The sequence below is a fragment of the Prunus avium genome, chromosome 2 (assembly GCF_965620075.1).
Source record: "Prunus avium chromosome 2, drPruAviu1.hap1.1, whole genome shotgun sequence".
Lineage (NCBI taxonomy): Eukaryota > Viridiplantae > Streptophyta > Magnoliopsida > Rosales > Rosaceae > Prunus > Prunus avium.
Genome location: NC_142285.1, coordinates 27,479,810 through 27,498,369, shown reverse-complemented (window position 1 = coordinate 27,498,369; position 18,560 = coordinate 27,479,810). Strand labels below are relative to the sequence as shown.

Genomic DNA, 18,560 nt, shown 5'->3' with positions numbered 1-18,560 from the left:
ATTTTTTTATTATTATTTATTTATATGAAATCCAATTTTCATTTAAGTCATGCAAACATTTATCACAATCTCATCAAATGTGTTCGGAAAGTGACTAAACAAAACAAGATTCAAAACAAGAAAGAAATTTAATTTTTTTTTTTTTTTAATTTTAAGAAAACCAAGTTTACTTTCTGAACTCCAATACCCCCAAACCTAGAAATGAGCATTGTCCTCAATGTTTAAAAATTAGCCACAAACAATGTCATAACAAGAAATGAAAGGTACTAAAGTAAATATAAATCACAAAACACACTTGAATTAAAATACACAAATAAAATAAAATAAAATAAAAATTACAAAACAAACAAACAAACAAATAAATAAATAACGAAACAGTAAAACACTCAAAACAGTAAGCCCTAAACAGACAGTCTTACGCAAACTAAAACCCAAACGTTTGAAAGCCCAACCCCAAAGAAAGTTAACTCACTTTGAAACCAAAACAATGGTGAAAACCCGACCCACAATGAAATCCAAAGCCCACACGTTTTAATTTTAATTTTTTCTTAAAAAGATAAAACGTGAATTATGAGCGCAAAGCGGGATTTCTAAAAAGAGGGAATGTGGTCCCTGATGTCGTCTCATGGATAGTCATGGGCAGACTGAGCGAGACACGTGTTGATAGATAGAAGCGCCGCAGATTTCACAAGCAGAAATTACGGGCTCATGGAAAGGCGCGAAGGCTTTACTGAACGCGTTCGTTCAGAAAAGACATGTCGTGATAAATGAGTTGGGTATGGTTGGAAAGCGAGAAGGTTGTGGGACTCGAGGAATGCTGGAGATTCAAAAATGCTTAGACGCTGCAATGGCTAGGGTTTGTCAAAGACTATGTATATAAGAAGGAAAAAGATGGGGATAAAAACAAAACCACAAACTCAGAAACACAAAAGAGAAAAGAAGAAAAAAAAATCAGAAATCAAATGGCCTCATCCTACCCATTTTTGTTGGATCTCAACCTAGCTCCACCGACTCAGACATTGGGCCAAGCAGCGGCACCAGTATGGATGCCCTACTTTGGCTCCTCCCGGGGGCCTGTGTCTGTCAATGACTCAATACTCCTAGACAACGATGTTGCTATTGGAGTTGGCAGAAATTTAGTGACTCCCAAAGATATACATGTGTTCGGGACAAGGGATGACAACCGGGTCACGAGTGATGCCCTGGCACTGAGCGTGCAGAGTACAGCATGTGTCGCAAGTTTGGGTCATCGCCTACTTGCGAAGTCCCATGAGGTGGAGGTGCTCAAAGCTCAGTTGGCGGCGGAGCGAAGTATGGTTGAAGATTGTCAGAGTGCTATAAAAAGCTTGAAAAGGGAAAGGTCAAGGATAGTGGAGGTGAATCGACACCAGCTAGAAGTATTGCGGGACGAGAATAAAAACCTATCAAAGATGGTAGAGTTGTATTCTCACGACATGCGAAAGCAGCTGGAGGACCTAGACCGACCGGGTAAACGCAAGAAAGCAGATCACGAGAGTAGTTACGCTCAAGCTAAGATTGCGATCTTTGGGAGCTCAAGTGATGAGCCCCAAGAGGCTGTGTGTGAAGACCCAGAAGTGGACATCCAGACGGCCAAACTAAAAGCTCCTATGGTCGAGACACCGAGCGCCAAGAAGAAATGATTTCAGTTTTTATTTATTTATTTATTTTTAAAGTTTTTTTTTTTTTTATATATATAAAAATGTTATGCTATCTCAAAGAGACGATTGACCCTAAATTTAAAGAATGACAATCAAACAAAAACACGAAAACCCAAACATGAAATTTTTATTAGTTAAGTAAACACACAAATAGCTGCTTCTTCTTTTAAGAGAAAAACTTAAGGATGACCAGTTAAGGGCCTCAGAAAACACAGCCAGGGGTTCCGGGAAGGTTGGAGGGGTCACAATGGTCCCGCTTAAAACCCGAACTTCTTAGGCACCGAAGGTGCCGCCTAAAGAACTCCTAGACACTGTATAGACTGCGGTTGCTCACTGGAGTTACCAAAAATTTAGCTCCTTCAAAGAATATCCTATGAGTTTTAAATTATAAAAACAAAATAAATAAATAAATAAATAAAAACTGAAATAAACACGCAATTCAAACAAGAATTTAAAAGAAGAGATGGGATTCTTGCACCAGGTGTCCAAGACGCATCTTTAATTTTGTCTCTTCTTCCAACTAAATTCTTGAGAAACCTGACAAACAAGAAGAAAACAATTGAAAAAAAATAAAATAAAATAACAACTGAAAAAAGCAAAAACACAAACATCAGAAAACAGGGAGGCAAAAGTAAGTGAAAGTGTAAGCATGCTCCCTTTAAAAAAAAAAAAAACGTGCTCGCAATTTGCGCCGGAAATGAAGGGATCCGAGAGAAAAGAGCACAGGATAGCACCCTCGAGATTCGAAGTGCTTTCGGCTCCCTCGTCTGTATAAGTCTATTTAAACTCATCTCGGTGAAGTAGAAGAGCACCCCGCATTTCTTCCTGCAAATTCAGAGAAAAACATCAAAAAATCCAAAAACAAAACAATGGCATCCTCATGCACTCACCTTGATGATCTTAACCTTGAATTGTCCCTTGCGCCACCGAATGCGCAGATAAGGGTTCCTCCAAACCATGTCTTCCCAAACTCCACATATCATCACGGTACGGCCTCAAACTTTGCTGAGATAATACCAAACTTTTCTGAGGCAATGCCGAACAGAGCAGCGCTGCTGGGAGGCATGATTGGTAACAAGCTCACACCGACAGATCATCTGCATGTGGCACAGAGGTCTGACAAGGCAGCGGTGGAGGAGTCCCACAATTTAACTGTACTCCACGCGGTCTCGGCTACCAATTTGGGCATGCGATTGCTGGCGAGAACACGGGAGTGTGCCGCGATGAGCGAGGAAATAGCTTCCTTGAAGGCTATGGTGGCGGATTTGCAGAAGATCATGTGGAGCTGCTGCAGATTCTGCAAGTAAGAGAAAACAGAGGCATGCCATGAAGATGAAGATGAAGATGAAGAAGTTGTTTTTATTTTTAATTTACTTGAATGTTTTTTTGTTTTTTTGTTTTAAACTTTTTATCTTTTTGAATGCAATGTTTGAATAAAAATGTGTTTTTAACACTCAAATAAACTAACTAACCACACCACGTAAATAAATAAACTAACCTAATAAAACAAAAAAAACATAAAAGAAAACCAAGAAGTTCCAAATTGAATTTTTTAAAATTTTTGTTTTTTTTTTGTTTTTTTTTTGTTATTATTATTTACAACTAACTGACCACACAAAGAAAAAAAAACAACAAAGAAGTTCCAAATTGCAATTTACAAGGAAAAATAAAAACCCAAATTTCAAATTTCAATTTTTTTTTTTATATTTATTATTATTGTTTTTAAAACACACAAATATACAAGCAACTCACGGATGACCAGTTAAGGGCCTCAGAAAACACAGCCAGGGGATCCGGGAAGGTTGGAGGAAGTTAAGGCCAAAACAAATTGCTAACTCATTTTCCGCGCTGATAAGATCCATCCTGAGCATGGTTCTGTGTTTGCTAGGTAACGGACTCCAGATTTATCCAATGGGGCTGAATTGTGGATATGTTATAGTACACACCAATTGGAACAACTTTCATGAAGAATGTGGCCTCATCCGAGCTATGTAGGTTGCTGAAACAAAGCTTGCAATATGACCTACGAAACTGAGCTGGCAGGGGACTGTAGCCAAAATTGAGTTTGTCTTTAAGCTCTTCATCCATTCATCCAAATTAGGCCCTAACATGCATGGATTGCATCATTTACTATCCAAAGCCCTCATTATTACCTAAAGCTCAATGAACTGAAAGATAAACACAAAAAGGATTAAAAGCACAAGTTTAACTAAAAAATATAACCAAATCATAAGCTAGAAGGGTACAAAATGATATGTAAATATGCACCGATCACAAAGTCAGTTATAGCTGGGGTGAGGCACATGGCTAAAAGGAGGCACATGGAGGCACATGACAAAGCTGGCAGCTGCAAATCCTCCTGAGCAGGGTTCAGTGTTGGATGGGCTAAGGACTCCAGACATGTTCAATTATGCTGAAATTTGGATATGTTATAGTACACACCCAATGGAACAACTTTCATGAAGATCTTCACCTCATCCGAGCCCCAGAGAATGCTGATCCAAGGCCAAGAAGTTGACCTACGAAACTGGGCTGGAAATGGGCTGTAGCCAAAATGTGTTTGTCTTTAAGCTCATATTCCTCATATGCCAATCAGCCCTTAACATGCATGGATTGCATCATTTCCTATCCAAAGTCATCATTGTTACCTAAATGTCAATTAACTGAAAGATAAACACAAAAAGGATTAAAAGCACAAGTTTAACTCAAAAACATAACCAAATCATAAGCTAGAATGGTACAAAATGATATACAATTATGAACCGATCATGGCTCAAGACGCATTGATTCTCTCTAATATACGTAAAGTGCATGGTTCGTGCTACAATACTTGTGCCCTCCCCATAACCGAACCTAGGTATGGTTCGTACTTCGATTCAATTACAAGGAAAACCCATTAAGTTCAAAGAGAATATGAACATCACAAGAATCCTAATAGCATGGTGTTTACATTAGGTATTCAAGAAACCAATTCACATGGATGATTCTTACTTCATCCATTTATTGCTTAGGACAACATAAAGATACACATAATCCCAACAATCTCAAGAAGCATGCTTTCAAAGATGGCCAACCAAGGAAAAACACACATCAAGGATAGATTAATTTGGTGAATTGGAATTCATCAACAATATCTAGAAATTCATACACTCAAGCATCAAAACAATAAGGTTTTCATGTTTAGGGCTTCAACCTAAGCCCTAGCTATGGAGTTTAGTTGCTCATACTTATTTCAAATACAAACTCAAAACAAAATTAGAAAGAAGTTACAGATTTTGTGAACATGGGAGCTCAAGGTCTTCAATGGTGGAAATCTCTTCCACTCCTTGCCTTGTTGCCCTTGTCTTCCTCCTTGAGCTCCCTAGCTCCAAGCTTCATCTCCAGCTCCAAAATCTCTGCAAAATTATGGAATGATAGAATCAATCCCTTCCCCCACGTTCAATAGCCCTTTCATTTCAGATTGCACTCCCTTGCCCATCATTTCCAGCTCATACTTTTAATATAAAAGTCTTGCTTTTGTTAAAGCCTTTGCCTTTGTCCCCTTGTCATGATGGGTTTATTTTGCTCTTGTCTTCACAAAGATACTCATTGCTTCAGAAAATCCCACTCAACCAAAGTGATTTCTTGTTACCAAAAGGCATGGTAACAAGTAGAAATGAGGTAACACCAAGTGAAAGTAAAACTGGCCCAAAACAGATTTCCAGAGCCAGCATCAATTGTTAGATCAGTTGGATAGGCTACACTTGTCCAATGGAGTTCAAATTTGGATATGTTGTAGTCAACATCCATTGGAACAAGTTTCATGAAGATCTTCACCTCATCCGAGCACCAGAGCATGCTGATCCAAGGCCAAGAAGTTGACCTACGAAAATAAATAAAATCAAAATTTATAACCAATAATGCACTTTTAGCTCATTTTCATTCTAACCAAGGTAAAACCTATGAAAACACAAAAAGGAAGTAAAAAGCTATAAAATGTCAAGAACTAACTCAAAATAATGGGTGAATAACATGATAAATCATATGTAAAAATGAACCGAACACAAGCGGGAGCAGAAGTCTTACCTCCAATAGAGTGCCCCCCCATCCCCCTTAGATCATGCCTGAGAAAACTACTAGTTACAATCTTCAAATAAAAGATCCATAATAAAATCCAGAGGTTCTTCAAACCAACTAACAAAAGTACTAATATGAGCTGTGAATTTGGCAATACAATGAGCCACACCATTAACATTTCGGCGGATATGGGTAAAACCTTCTCCAGTGATCTGAGTCAACAAGGTCTTGGTCTCCTCCAAAAAGGATCGATCCATGGATTGCCTCTGAAATGCTGACACAATCTAAAGAGCATAACTTTCAAGAGAAACATTCATAAAATCCCTTTCAACCGCCAATGAAATGCCTAAACAGGCAGTTAAGGCTTCAACATGAGCCGCATAAAAAACATTGTCCACCACCATGGTGCACCTTGCCACGAAGGTACCTTCAGAATTACGTACAATAACGCCTAACCCACCCAAGGTGTTGTCGGTGTGCCAAGCACCATCAACGTTAACCTTTAGGTGCCCCTCCTTTGGTTTCTCCTGTTTCACTACTCCAATAGGCTGTTGAACAGACTTTGGGGCACTTTTATTAACTTTCAGGAAATCTTGGAGGTGGGTGATAACACTGATGTACACTTCCTCAAGTTTTGATTATTTAGCCTCCCAAACCAAGGCGTTCCTAGCCTACCAAATGGCCCAACCCAGCATCAGAAAGGTGGCAAAGTTAGCAGGAGAGAGGAGATCACGGTAGTTGTGAACCCACTTCTTGGCCAACTCACCACGATAGACTTTATTCCAATTAAAGGAAGGGAAGCAATGCCAAACACCTTCAACAAAAATGCAGTCACGAGTAAGTGTATAGTTCATTTACAGCCACCTTCACAGAAAACACAGGTGGGATCCAATGAGACCTGCTTCTTGGAAAGGTTATGTTTTATGAGCCGAGCACACCTTCCACTTGAACATTTTGATTTTAGGGGGACCCCAGCTTTCCAAAGAGTTGGCCAGAGAGAAGACGACGTCGTTGAAGTCGATGAAATGTTGGGAATGACAAGGTTTCGAGTCACTTGATAGGTGCTCTTAACTATAAACTCTCCTTTTTTATTTTTTTTTTATTTATCGTAGTGCCATATCAATTTATCAAGAGCACGTTGCCAGCTTAAGGGGATGGAACGGATAAACTCGACCTCATCAAGAAAAAACCATGCGTGAAAGCTTGAGGACATCCCATTCACGTTGATGTGCTAAGAATAAATCAACAACCATTATGCCCCTGGAGGTAGCAAGCTGCGGCGAGTAAAGCATGAAGCTGGATAGTCAGGGTAACCATCAATCCTCCCAGATATGAGTGAAAGTGTTGTCGCCAATTTGCCAGCGAGAGCCACCATTGATAATAATCCTGGCTATACACACACATTTCCAAAGATAAAAGGCATTAAAAGGTACATCAACCTCTAAAAAAGAGGTATGCAAGAAGTACTTAGCCTTAAAAACTCGAGCTGGAAGCGAATCAAGGTTCTGCAAGCGGTATAAGACTAAATTAAAGGCATACATGTTACGAAAGCCAAGCCCTCCTTCATCCCTTGGGAAAGACGATACCCATAACAAGAAGGATACGGATAACAAGAAGGCCCTGGGATGGGTGGAGATAGCCAATGATGTCACTATTAATCACAAAGGAAAAGCTAACCGTCGACACACACATGAGCACACTTTGAATCCATATTTCATTGAAGCCCAATTTGAACATGATGTTCTCTAGGAAATGCCATTCTATGCGATTATAGACCTTACTCATGTCAAGTTTTAAGGCGAGAAAACCATTGTGACCACGTCGTTGCTGTCGAAGAAAATGAACAATTTCATATGCCAACATAGAATTGTCAGAAATTAAAGGTCCAACCACAAAAGCACCTTGGGATGGAGAGATGATATCAGGGAGAATAGTCTTTGTTGAGGCCCAAAAAATCCAAGGCTGGGTCCAAATATATTTCTAGCCCAATAAAACGCCTAACTTGGGAAAAAACCCAACTTGGGTATGTAAGAGTTCGTCATATGCGCTTGCACACGTGCCACGCCAAGCAAATAAGCAACATGCCACCCTACAAGCTTAAGTGGGCCCAAGCCACGCGAATGCCTGGGGCTTGCTGAGCGGGTTGTGGTATGGATGGTTACGAGTATTCACGAGGCCCATTGATGGTCCAAGGAGTGGAAGTTTTGGGCTGCTTGGGAGTACCAAAACTCAAGCCCATTCCCTGAGCCCAAACATATGGGTAAGCATGAGAGAGAAAACCCAATAGCCCATCACCTTAAGAAAAGGCCCACAACACTTAAAAAAATCCCACATCAGCCAAAACTTCCAGCTGCTTGAGCAAACTCACAAGTTGCTGGAAACAAAACAGCCCAACGTCTTATATCCAACATTGTGTTGGCTGCGCAAATCTCACGGCCTGGAGCTCCGGGCCGAGGGGACGTGCGTTAACACGTGGCTTCCTTCTTTTGGATGCGGTGCGGTTGTGCGCGGGCGTGCCAGCACGGTCTACCGTGTGTCGAGATGTGGTTTGGATAAAATGGTTTAGTGGTGCGCCTGTTTGAATTCGACTTCTAATCAAACGATTGTGGCCGAGAGAGGAACTGATCTCGGCCGTCAGGTTCACGACCTGAGCTACAAGGCCGTTTAGTGGTGGTGTGGATGGTGGGTTTTGGGCGTTGCTCAGTGAACGACGGTCGTATGATATATGGGGTGAATGAAAGAGTAACAGAGATGGTGCTCCGGCGCCTTGAAAATCAAGGGTCGTATGATATATTGATGAACGGATTTTCCTTACAAACTAACACTACTCTTAGGAAAGCAAATAAAGATATTGAAAGTGCATTACAGGAAAATATAATTTGCTTCGTGGGAGGCTTTGGTTTGGTGTTTGAACCTCTTGAATGTAGCTTGAACTTGGTATTTATAGGAGGAGCTCCTGGAGGAGTAATCGAGGCTAAAAATCTGCATGGTGGAGCCTGATCAGAGCAAGTGGGTAGTCCAATCGATATTTGGGATCGTGAAGCATGGTGGTGTGACCCCATGAATCCTGGTAAATCTCGGCCACCGCCCTGATCGTGGGTTCTGCGCTTCTGGCCGTGGGGACGCATTTAATGCCCTTGTTTGGTGGTTGGCGATCTGACCTCAATCTGTAAGAATGTTTGTGAGCATGTTGGCGCCTAACCACTCTGATTTCTGTCACCAAATCCTGACTTTAGTCACTTCCCTTCTTCCCTCGTGCATTAAATGCCCTTTTTGCGGCTAGTGGGTTTGCTAGTCAGAGGCGTTACTTCATTAAATGAAGCGTGGGACCTTGCTGCTATGTGACGATTTGACTCCTAATATCTTCGGCCGTGTCCCCTTCATCCCTCGGCCTCGGCCTGACGATACCGTGTTTGCAAGGCCGAGATGACTATGCCCTCGCAACTTTTCCTTTTTTTTTAGGAAGGTAAAAGCGCTGCGTTTTGGATTGCGAACAGGTGCTGAGGCCGATGGGGAAAACCCCTTCGGTCACGCACGACCGTGATTTATCAGGTACAAACACATTGTGGAAATATCCAGCATCTTTCTTAAAACCAGATCGAAGCCAAACCACCAAAACCAAGCAAAACCATGTGCTAATGGAATCACCTTTTGACCAGCACCCTTACCCATTCTTTCCTCTACAAGCTTTGGTGAGAAAACAAGAAGGAAAAGTGGGTGGCTCCTCACCCACATAGAGAAGTCTTGCTGCCTGAGGACCTTGGAACCCCAAAAAGCTGCGTGCCTATGGGTTCAGGCTGGGGAAGTTTCACCAAACAAGATTGAATGGAAGAAAGTGAAGAAAAGAGGGAGGGAGGCTTGACAAAATTAAGGGTTTCTATCGCCTATAAAAGGAGCCACTTTCTACCCAGCAAAAGAACTCACCTTGGTTGCTGCAAGCCTCCCAGCAACCATGAGAATTGATCGAAGGCAAGCATCCCCTTTGGAATCCTTCAATTTCATGCTTTGTTCTTCCATCTTCTTCCTCTTTCTCTCTCTTTCTCTCTCTCTCTCTCTCTCTCTCTCTCTCTCTCTCTCTCTCTCTCTCTCTCTCTCTCTCATAACACACATCCAGAGAGCAAGCTTCCCTCTCATCTTCAAAACCTAGCAATTTCGTGCACTATTCATCCTTCTTCCCCATTTTCCCTCCTGGCAGAACTGTTCCAGTGCTTGACAGAGATTTCGTCAAGCTACCGGAAAATCACTTAAGCCACCCATTGCCCTCTCCTTGTCTCCTTCTCCCTCTTTTCAGCCAAACCCTCGTCAGATCCTCTCTTCCCTTACCTTAAAAACTCTGTTTCTCATAGGAAATCATAGCTCTTTCTCTCTCTCATGCTAAACTCACGAATGCTCAGCTCCTATGCCACAAGCTTCTCATGCCAAGCCATAACATTTATCTGCAAGCAATTGTATTTTTGTTGGTGAAGATAACCAGGGTGCTTCCTAAGGCTCCGTTACCCTTTCGAAGCATTCTTGGGGTCTGATTCTTGAACTCAGACACAATGGGCAATTCCAGCCATTTGCTCTTTACAGCGGCCCAGGCCCATTCGTCAAGCTGCTCGAACGAAAAAGCCCCTACAGTCTTCAACCTGTTGGCCAAGACTTTAGTGATGATCTTAAAAATCACGTTACAGAGACTGATAGGGCGGAGATGGGACATTTCCTTGGGATCCTTCACTTTAGGGATCTACACTTTGCATGTTTGGTCCATCTTCCTTCCATTGACCCCTACCATAAAAAAGACCAAGTATTTTGTTCCATTGTCGGCGATTGGCAGCACGTTGATAAAAGAACTTTGTATTCTGGTTGCCCTCTTTTAACCATGCTACTCGAGATTTTTGTTGCCAGAAGGCCTTCTCACGAGAAAGAAGGGTATCCAGTTGCTTCGTAAACATTTGATGAGTTTCTGTAGTCGGGGCATCACGAGGATTACTCCACAATTTTGTAAGTTGGCTTCTGACTTTCTAAATTTCTAATTTTATTCCCTGGAAAATGCTCGGATGCCATTGCATTGCAACAGATGAACACATGCAGCTTTGATTTTTTTTTTTTTCTACAACCTTAAACCTAGGAGTACCAAAGACATGAGTACCCCAGGCTTCCATTATAATTCTGTCACAATCCTCATGTTGCACCTACATATTTTTGAACTTGAAGTGACTTTTGCAGAGACTAGAGCTCATCTATGGACCAAGAGATAAGACAATGGGCATATGGTCAGATTGACATTGGTCAAGATGTTGCACTTTGACCACCGGAAGGGCATGTCAGGGCTGGTCAGCTAAGAACCGGCCCAGTCTCTCTTTGATGCCTTAGTTCCTTATACTGAACCAAGGGAAAGATGGCCCATCAAAGCCTAGATCGTTTAGCTCACAATCGACCACCACCTCTTGGAAGATGAGGATTTGTCGAATGGGTAAACAACGCTGCCTTCTTTCTCCTGGCTATGTAGTAACTCTTTAAAATCGCCAAAACAAACCCACAGCATTTTGGTCTCGTCGACCAATGAGCGAAGAAGGCTTCATGATAGATGCCTCTTGTCAGTCACAGGATGGCCATAGAATCCTATCAACTTCCAGTGAAATTGATCACTTAAACCGCCCACCTCAGCGTTAATATGATGGGATGAGAATGATCGTATGTGGAGGTCTAACTCAGCTTTCCAAAGCAAGCAGAGACCCCCTACCCTGCCAATAAGATTAACAAAAAAAAAAAAAAAAAACCCATCAAAACCAACTGAACCTTAAGAAAATTCACTCGAATCTGGTTGCATTGTGTTTTAGAAAGAAAAAGCAACCAAACGCCGCAAGGACTGAATTGCCCAAGGGTTCACAAGCCCTTGGCAGTTCCAACTGAGGAGAATCATTATTGTTGGCGGGATTGAGCTAACTCAGTCGCCGTCATTGGGAGGGAAGTCTTGTCATTTACAATGCACAATCGCTTGTTGGAGCATAAAATATGAACACTTGGGTGCATCATTTACGTGTATCCGATAGGGAACAAGCTAGAGAACCATGTTGAGCTCTCAAGGTAGGATGGTGTTTAAACGAGCCCCGTTTTCTTTCTTTCTGCATAGGACGTGCCTTAGTTTTAGATGTTTGCCTAATTAACGAGCCAAGATTGAAAGGGTCAGAGCCCACAGATGGGGTACTGACCCATTCCCTGAAAAGCCAGTCCGTCATACTCGAGTGCAAAAGTCCAGGTCCCTGCGAGGGCCCAAATCCACGCTGACCCATAGGTTGAGTGGTTATGTGGGTTGGAGGTGAAAGGCACGCGAGTCAACTTGATGCCTATTCATCACCATAGTGGGATTTCCTTGATTGTCTCTAACAATAAAGTGAAATTCGTTGGCCTGGCATCTCAAGGAAAGAATTAATGAGAGCCCATAGTTATTGGGTCCAAAGATAGGGGTAGGATCAGGGGCACCATTCGGATAGATGAGGAAAGTAAATGTGCCATCCTGAAAAGGAATGAGTGATAATTCTCCCAGGGAATCCTCCTCACAAGGGTCAAATTGTACATTGAGATCCGGGAGACTCGATGTGTAGTCATGATTTGACCTAGATTAGTTTATCCCTTGCAGGTTTTGATTTCCTTCCATATAATGTGAATCATTAATGTTTATAATGTGAATCATTAATGTTCGATCGAGGCACCGCCGCCGCTGCAGGACAGTCATTCTCCGCCTCTGACTCCAAGGGGGGTTGTCTTCAGAAGCATGCATAGATCACCCTGGGGATTTGGGGAACCTAAAACGTTGATATTTTCTGAACAATGATATTTTCTGCACAAACCAATGAGACGTCGTCATAATGTCGAAAATATCGCCGAAATATCGGAAGTGATATTCTCGCGATATTTTGACCCAAAAATACTTGAAAAATGCTGAAAATTATCCTTGTTGCGCATGGAGGGATTCGAACCCTTGCCTCTATAAGAGGCAGCCCAGCGCCTTATCCAACTCAGCTGCGTACGTGTTTGTGATTATATTTTCGGCGTGTAATATTTATAACGTCTTTAAAATGTCTGTAAGCTAATATTTATTATATAGGATAAATTTCTATATTAAAAAAGACACCAAGGGGATTCGAACCCCTCTCAGTTTACTCCTTCAACACCTTAATCACTATATCACTTATGTTTTTGTGAAAATATTCTAAAATATTTATATATATACATGGTTTTGTTTTGAATTTTTTTTGCAAGAAACAAATTGTTTTGAATTCTTTTGACCATGTTTCTTACCATGCATTGTATAAAGTGTAAAATATTGTACTAATTCATTATATATAAATGATTATGGTGTGTTTAATCTTTTTTCATTAATTACTACATATTTTCTACACTCACAGTGTTTGCCAGCTCGCTATATAATCAACTTAAATCAGTTAAATCCATCATGCAATGCATTTCCTTCCAATTTTTTTTTTTATGATAAACTAATAGATAATTGACTAAATAAACATCCTGCAAAGTTTCAATAAAAATTTCCAAGTTTTTCTTACAATTTCCTTGGTTTTTATTCAATTTTTATCGATATCGATAATATCCCGATATTTCCATCGAAATTTCCGTGTTTTTGGCCTACCGATATTTCTGATATCACCGATATTTTAGACCTTGGACACCACATAGCCACCTAGTGCATTGCCAATAATATTGCCCAGCATTCTCGTCATGTATGCTAGCCGAAGACGCCTAACTTGAACCCAAAAAGCCTGTGACGAGAGTGAGATATGCTCGGGGTTTGTAGTACCATCAACCTCTACCATCGCTAGAAGATATCCATTGAACAGCCATGGCCCACCTTGGATAATTGTTTCCCGCTCCTCCTTAGAGTTGAAGGTGCAAGAGATTTTGTCTTTCCCAATATCAACTATAGCGACAACTGCCTTCGGCCACCATATAGAGATTCTGTCCTAACGCCCGTAACTCATGTCGAGTCTATAATAATCTCCTCTTGTTCTGCTTTAGTTAGGGCAAACCGGGATGAGAAATTCTTCATCATGGTCTCCATACTATCGCAAATAGATTCGGCTAAAACCATTCCTTCTTCAATCCAGACACTAGTAGCGTCAACAAGCATTTGCCAGTCAGGCCACCGCATCCAATCAGTCGTCATAGTAATCTCGAGTCTTGACAGAGCAAGACCCACTCTCTCTAGAGGATGCTAGAGAGGAACCCTAGAGAGCGCTAGAGAGAATTTTTGCGAGTAGAATAGCTTGGATTTAATATGGATCGTTGGATTTTTTTTAACCGTTAAAATAGCTTGGATTTAATATGGATTGTTGGTTTTGGATTATTTTGGACTTAAAAAAAAAAAAGAAAAAAAAAGAGACGACACCAGCACACCACACCTGGCGCATGACACCTTCAGCAGCAAAAACAACGCGACACATGACGCTCATTGATTCCTCCTTGCACATATGCTGCGTCAGCTTTGAGTGGGCTCCACCAAAGAGTTTTCCAGTCCATGCAGGACTGGTATTTGGCTCTAAGTTTGAGTTTTCCCAAATTTTAGCCCCTTACTTTTCTTGAGTTGGGTTTGGCCTCATGAGTTGGAGATGACCTTAGAGCATCCACAATGATGCTCTCTATTTCTTAGCTAAAATTTAGCTAAAAATATAATAAAGCTATTTTAGGAGCTCTCTAAAAAATTTCAACTCCAACCATACTCCCTAATTTGGAGAGTCATAAATGCTATAACTCTTTTTTAATTGGTCCATCTTTATTAAAAAAAAAAAAATAATAGTTAGCATTAAATAAAGGTTTGAAATACTCATTAAATAAGGCAGCACTAAATTATAAGGAGCAACTAAGAGTCCTTTCTCTCTCCTCAGATTTAGGAGCTCCTAGAGAACTCCCTATTTTAGGAGGTGGATAGGGAGCATGGTTGGAGTTGCATTTTTACAATGCCTCCCTAAAATTTGTCTAAGGAGGTGATTTAGGGAGCCCATTGTGGATGCTCAGTCTCTAATTTAGAGTAGTTTACACCGTGACTTGTATCAAAAGATAAATATAAAAAAATTTAGGGAAGTTGACGAACTAATTCTCCAATTCAAGAAGAAAAAAAACAAGGGAAAAGCCAAGGGGAAGCCAATACGATGCTGCTGGGTGACTCGACATTTATTACAGCCTTCATTTCATATTCGCATTCATGAAAACTGCAAACTTGGGCAGTGTAAATGGTCGTACCAAAGAAGTTGTATATCCGTTATTCTCAAAGGCTTTGTCTTCTGCTAGAAACCGGGCAGAAGCACAGAAAGTCCATTCGTTGATTGTAACTCTCGGATTGCACCATTGCGTCTTCTTCTCTGGCAAACTCATAAGCAAGTATGCCCAACTCAGAGACCCAATTGCGTCCCTCTCAGTTTTCCACCAAGCTTTTCCCAAAACCAATCCCTATCTATGGAATTCAATCATTAGAGCGCTTATCCATAATGGGTTTTACTCAAAAGCTCTTGGCCACTACACTGAAATGCAGAAAATGAATGTTCAACCTGATAGGTATACATTTCCTTCTGTGATCAATGCCTGTGCTGGGTTGTGTGACCTGGAAACGGGTATGATTGTTCATCACCGTATTTCAGAAATGGGTTTTGGCTCAGACTTGTATATTGGTAATGCATTGATTGATATGTACGCTAGATTTGGTGAACTCGGTGAAGCACGGCGGCTGTTTGAGGAAATGCCTCTTAGGGATATCGTGTCGTGGAATAGTCTGATTTCTGGCTACAGTTCAAATGGGTATTGGGAGGAAGCTTTGGAAATTTTTCATAGGTTACGAATGGATGGGTTGTTACCGGATTCTTTTTCCATATCTGGTGTTTTGCCTGCGTGCGGAAGCTTGGTTGATGTTAGAGAGGGTCAGATAGTTCATGCGTTGGTTGAGAAGATCGGGGTCCATGCTGATGTTTTAGTAAGCAATGGACTTATTTCAATGTACTTCAAATTTGGTTGGTTAAAAGATGCTCAACTTTTTTTTAAGAGGACGGTGGTTAGGGACTCTGTTAGTTGGAACACTGTCATTTGTGGGTACTCTCAGTTGGGGTTGTTTGAAGAATCAATAAATCTGTTTATGGAAATGGTAAATGAATTTACACCTGACTTGCTGACAATCACTTCTGTTCTTCGTGCTTGTGCTCATTTACGGGACTTGGGACTTGCAAGATATGTTCACGACTACATGAAAAGAAGTGCTTTTTCATTTGATACTATGGCAAATAACATACTTATTGATATGTATGCAAAATGTGGAAATTTATTAGCTTCACAGGATGTATTTGATCATATGGAATGCCGGGATTCTGTGTCATGGAATTCATTGATCAATGGCTACTTTCTTAATGATTGTTGTGATGAAGGGTTAAACCTTTTTAAGGTGATGAAGAGTAACATGATACCGGACTCTGTGAGTTACGTGATGATCCTATCTATTTCTACTCAGCTAGCAGGTGTGGAAAAGGGGAAAATGATCCACTGTGATATAGTAAAACTGGGATTCGATTCTGATGTTATTGTCAACAATGCACTTGCCGATATGTATGCTAAATGTGGCAAAATACAGGATTCACTAATAGTATTTGAAAACATGAAAGTTCGTGATGTAGTAACATGGAATACCATAATTTCTGCATGCATTCATTATGATGATCGTATTTTAGGGTTAAGAATGATCCTCAGAATGAGGAATGAGGGAGTGATGCCCGATGCGGCCACCATGTTAGGCATCTTGCCCCTGTGTTCCTTACTTGCTGCGAAGCAACAAGGAAAAGAGATCCATGGATGCATTTTCAGGTTAGGATTTCATTCAGATGTTCCAGTTGGGAATGCACTAATAGAAATGTATTCTAGCTGTGGTAGCTTGGAAAACTCCGTACTAGTATTTGAGCATATGAAAAAGAAGGATGTCGTGACATACACTTCGATGATCTCTGCATATGGGACATATGGTGAAGGTGTGAGAGCATTGAGAACTTTTGCAGAAATGGAAGCAACAAGCGTCCTTCCTGATCATCTTGCTTTCCTTGCTGTTATATTTGCTTGTAGCCATTCAGGTTTGGTAGAAGAAGGCCTGGCTTACTTCAACCGGATGAAGAACGACTACAAATTTGAACCAAGGATTGAACACTATGCTTGTGTAGTTGACCTCTTGTCGCGGTGTGGCTTATTGGCTCAAGCAGAAGACTTTATCCATTCAATGCCAATGAAGCCAGATGCAAGTATCTGGGGATCTTTACTTAGTGCTTGTCGAGCAAGTGGAGAAGCAAACATAGCTGCACGTGCCTCAGAGCAGATAATTCAATTGGATTCTTATGCTACTGGGTATCATGTTTTGGTATCAAATTTGTATGCAGCTTTAGGGAAGTGGGATCAAGTGAGAATAATACGGAAATACATGCAAGCTAAAGGACTCTCAAAAGATCCTGGATTTAGCTGGATGGAGATTAAAAAGAAGGGTTGAGGCTAGTTCCTCTTGACATTATATACAGGTTAAAAAGGTACTTGTGGGTTTGTTGGGAAAGGAAGGTTATGATGATTTGCCATTTATCCCACCATGACTTCGGATTTGCATGAGAAGAAAGACATGATTTATTAGAAAAGGGAACTGCTTGCAATGGCAGGTAATGACTGATGAATATTAACATTGTGGTTATGATGATTTGAAGCAGTTTGTTATCTATTCCAACCTTTCTCCAAAAAGAATGAGATTTTTATTAATGTTCATTAACTTTCATGGTATTTTGTTGAATGCTGTATAAGCTTAGGTTCATGAGTTATACTTCTATATTAATAAAGCCTAATATACTTGTTTCTCTCTTGTCCAATTGAATTGACATCATTTAGTTTGTTTTTTGTTTCATCATCTGGTATAGGTCTAATCTTTGAAGGAGAGGGATTTGAAGTTAGAGCTGACATTGGAGATATATCATGAGTTCACTGATCCAAGGTTAGAGTTTCTAACAACATAAAGTTTAGTCTTTGCACGAGATTTTCTTGTTTAGTTTTTAAATTTGTTTATATATAGCTTTTGTTTGATATACTTAACAAAATATTAATTTGAAACTCCTGAAGTCTAACTAGTAACCAATTTGGAAGACTTTGAGTTATCGTTCTTTAATTTCCTGATGCTTTGTTGAAAAAATAAATAAAAAATCTTGGCTTTATGTATGATTAGAGATTAAAATTTTAAGTTGCAAGATTTGATATTCTTTGTTTACGTGTTACACAATTCGTCTGGCTATACTTCTGCAAATTGTGATCACTTGTTTGCATCAATAAACACACTTTTGCAAATTCAGCTCGTTTACTTGTCAAATGTGGGTCTGATTGCACAGAAAACTTGGATGTGGCTCAGATAATGCCAAGTTTATATATTTGAAGAGGATGTGCTAAAAGGTAGAGACTTGTAATAGAAGGCATGGACTTGTGTTGAAGTTTGGAAGTCTTTTGGTGACAAGCACCGATTGGAATTACAAGACAAGGAAACCAGCTCCACATCTCTCTATAGAGGCTAACTACTACAGAAGCTGAGATTGCAGACAGATGTTGAAAGGTCCTAAATGTTAAACTTCGGTGGTGTTTGTCAAAATTCCCTTGTTAACTCACAGCCACAGTTCAACACAGTTTAGTATTTTGAAGTTTTCAGCCTTTAGATCAATTGAATGGCCAAGATTTTACTGTTGTGGATTCTTATATTCCCAGATATCTGGCAACTGAATACAACTATATATGCAAGTGTAACACCATTGGCATTAGATCTTCAATTGGAGTAACAGATAAGAG

The 18,560-nt window shown here is 40.5% G+C and overlaps 1 protein-coding gene across 3 annotated transcripts; it reads left to right on the top strand.

The window, feature by feature from the left end:
* Positions 1-14,833: 14,833 nt before the first annotated feature.
* LOC110768054 (Tetratricopeptide repeat (TPR)-like superfamily protein) lies at positions 14,834-18,470 on the top strand. 3 transcript variants are annotated; one of them, XM_021971733.2, is made up of 3 exons: positions 14,834-17,275; positions 17,651-17,724; positions 18,113-18,470. In XM_021971733.2, the coding sequence occupies exon 1, from the start codon at positions 14,932-14,934 to the stop codon at positions 17,236-17,238; it is 2,307 nt and encodes a 768-aa protein (XP_021827425.1). In that variant the 5' UTR covers positions 14,834-14,931; the 3' UTR covers positions 17,239-17,275; positions 17,651-17,724; positions 18,113-18,470. The 3 variants fall into 3 exon arrangements, with proteins under 3 accessions (XP_021827425.1, XP_021827427.1, XP_021827424.1); XM_021971735.2 differs by having other exon boundaries at positions 14,834-17,398; positions 18,133-18,470; XM_021971732.2 differs by having other exon boundaries at positions 14,834-17,398.
* The last annotated feature ends 90 nt before the right edge of the window (positions 18,471-18,560 follow it).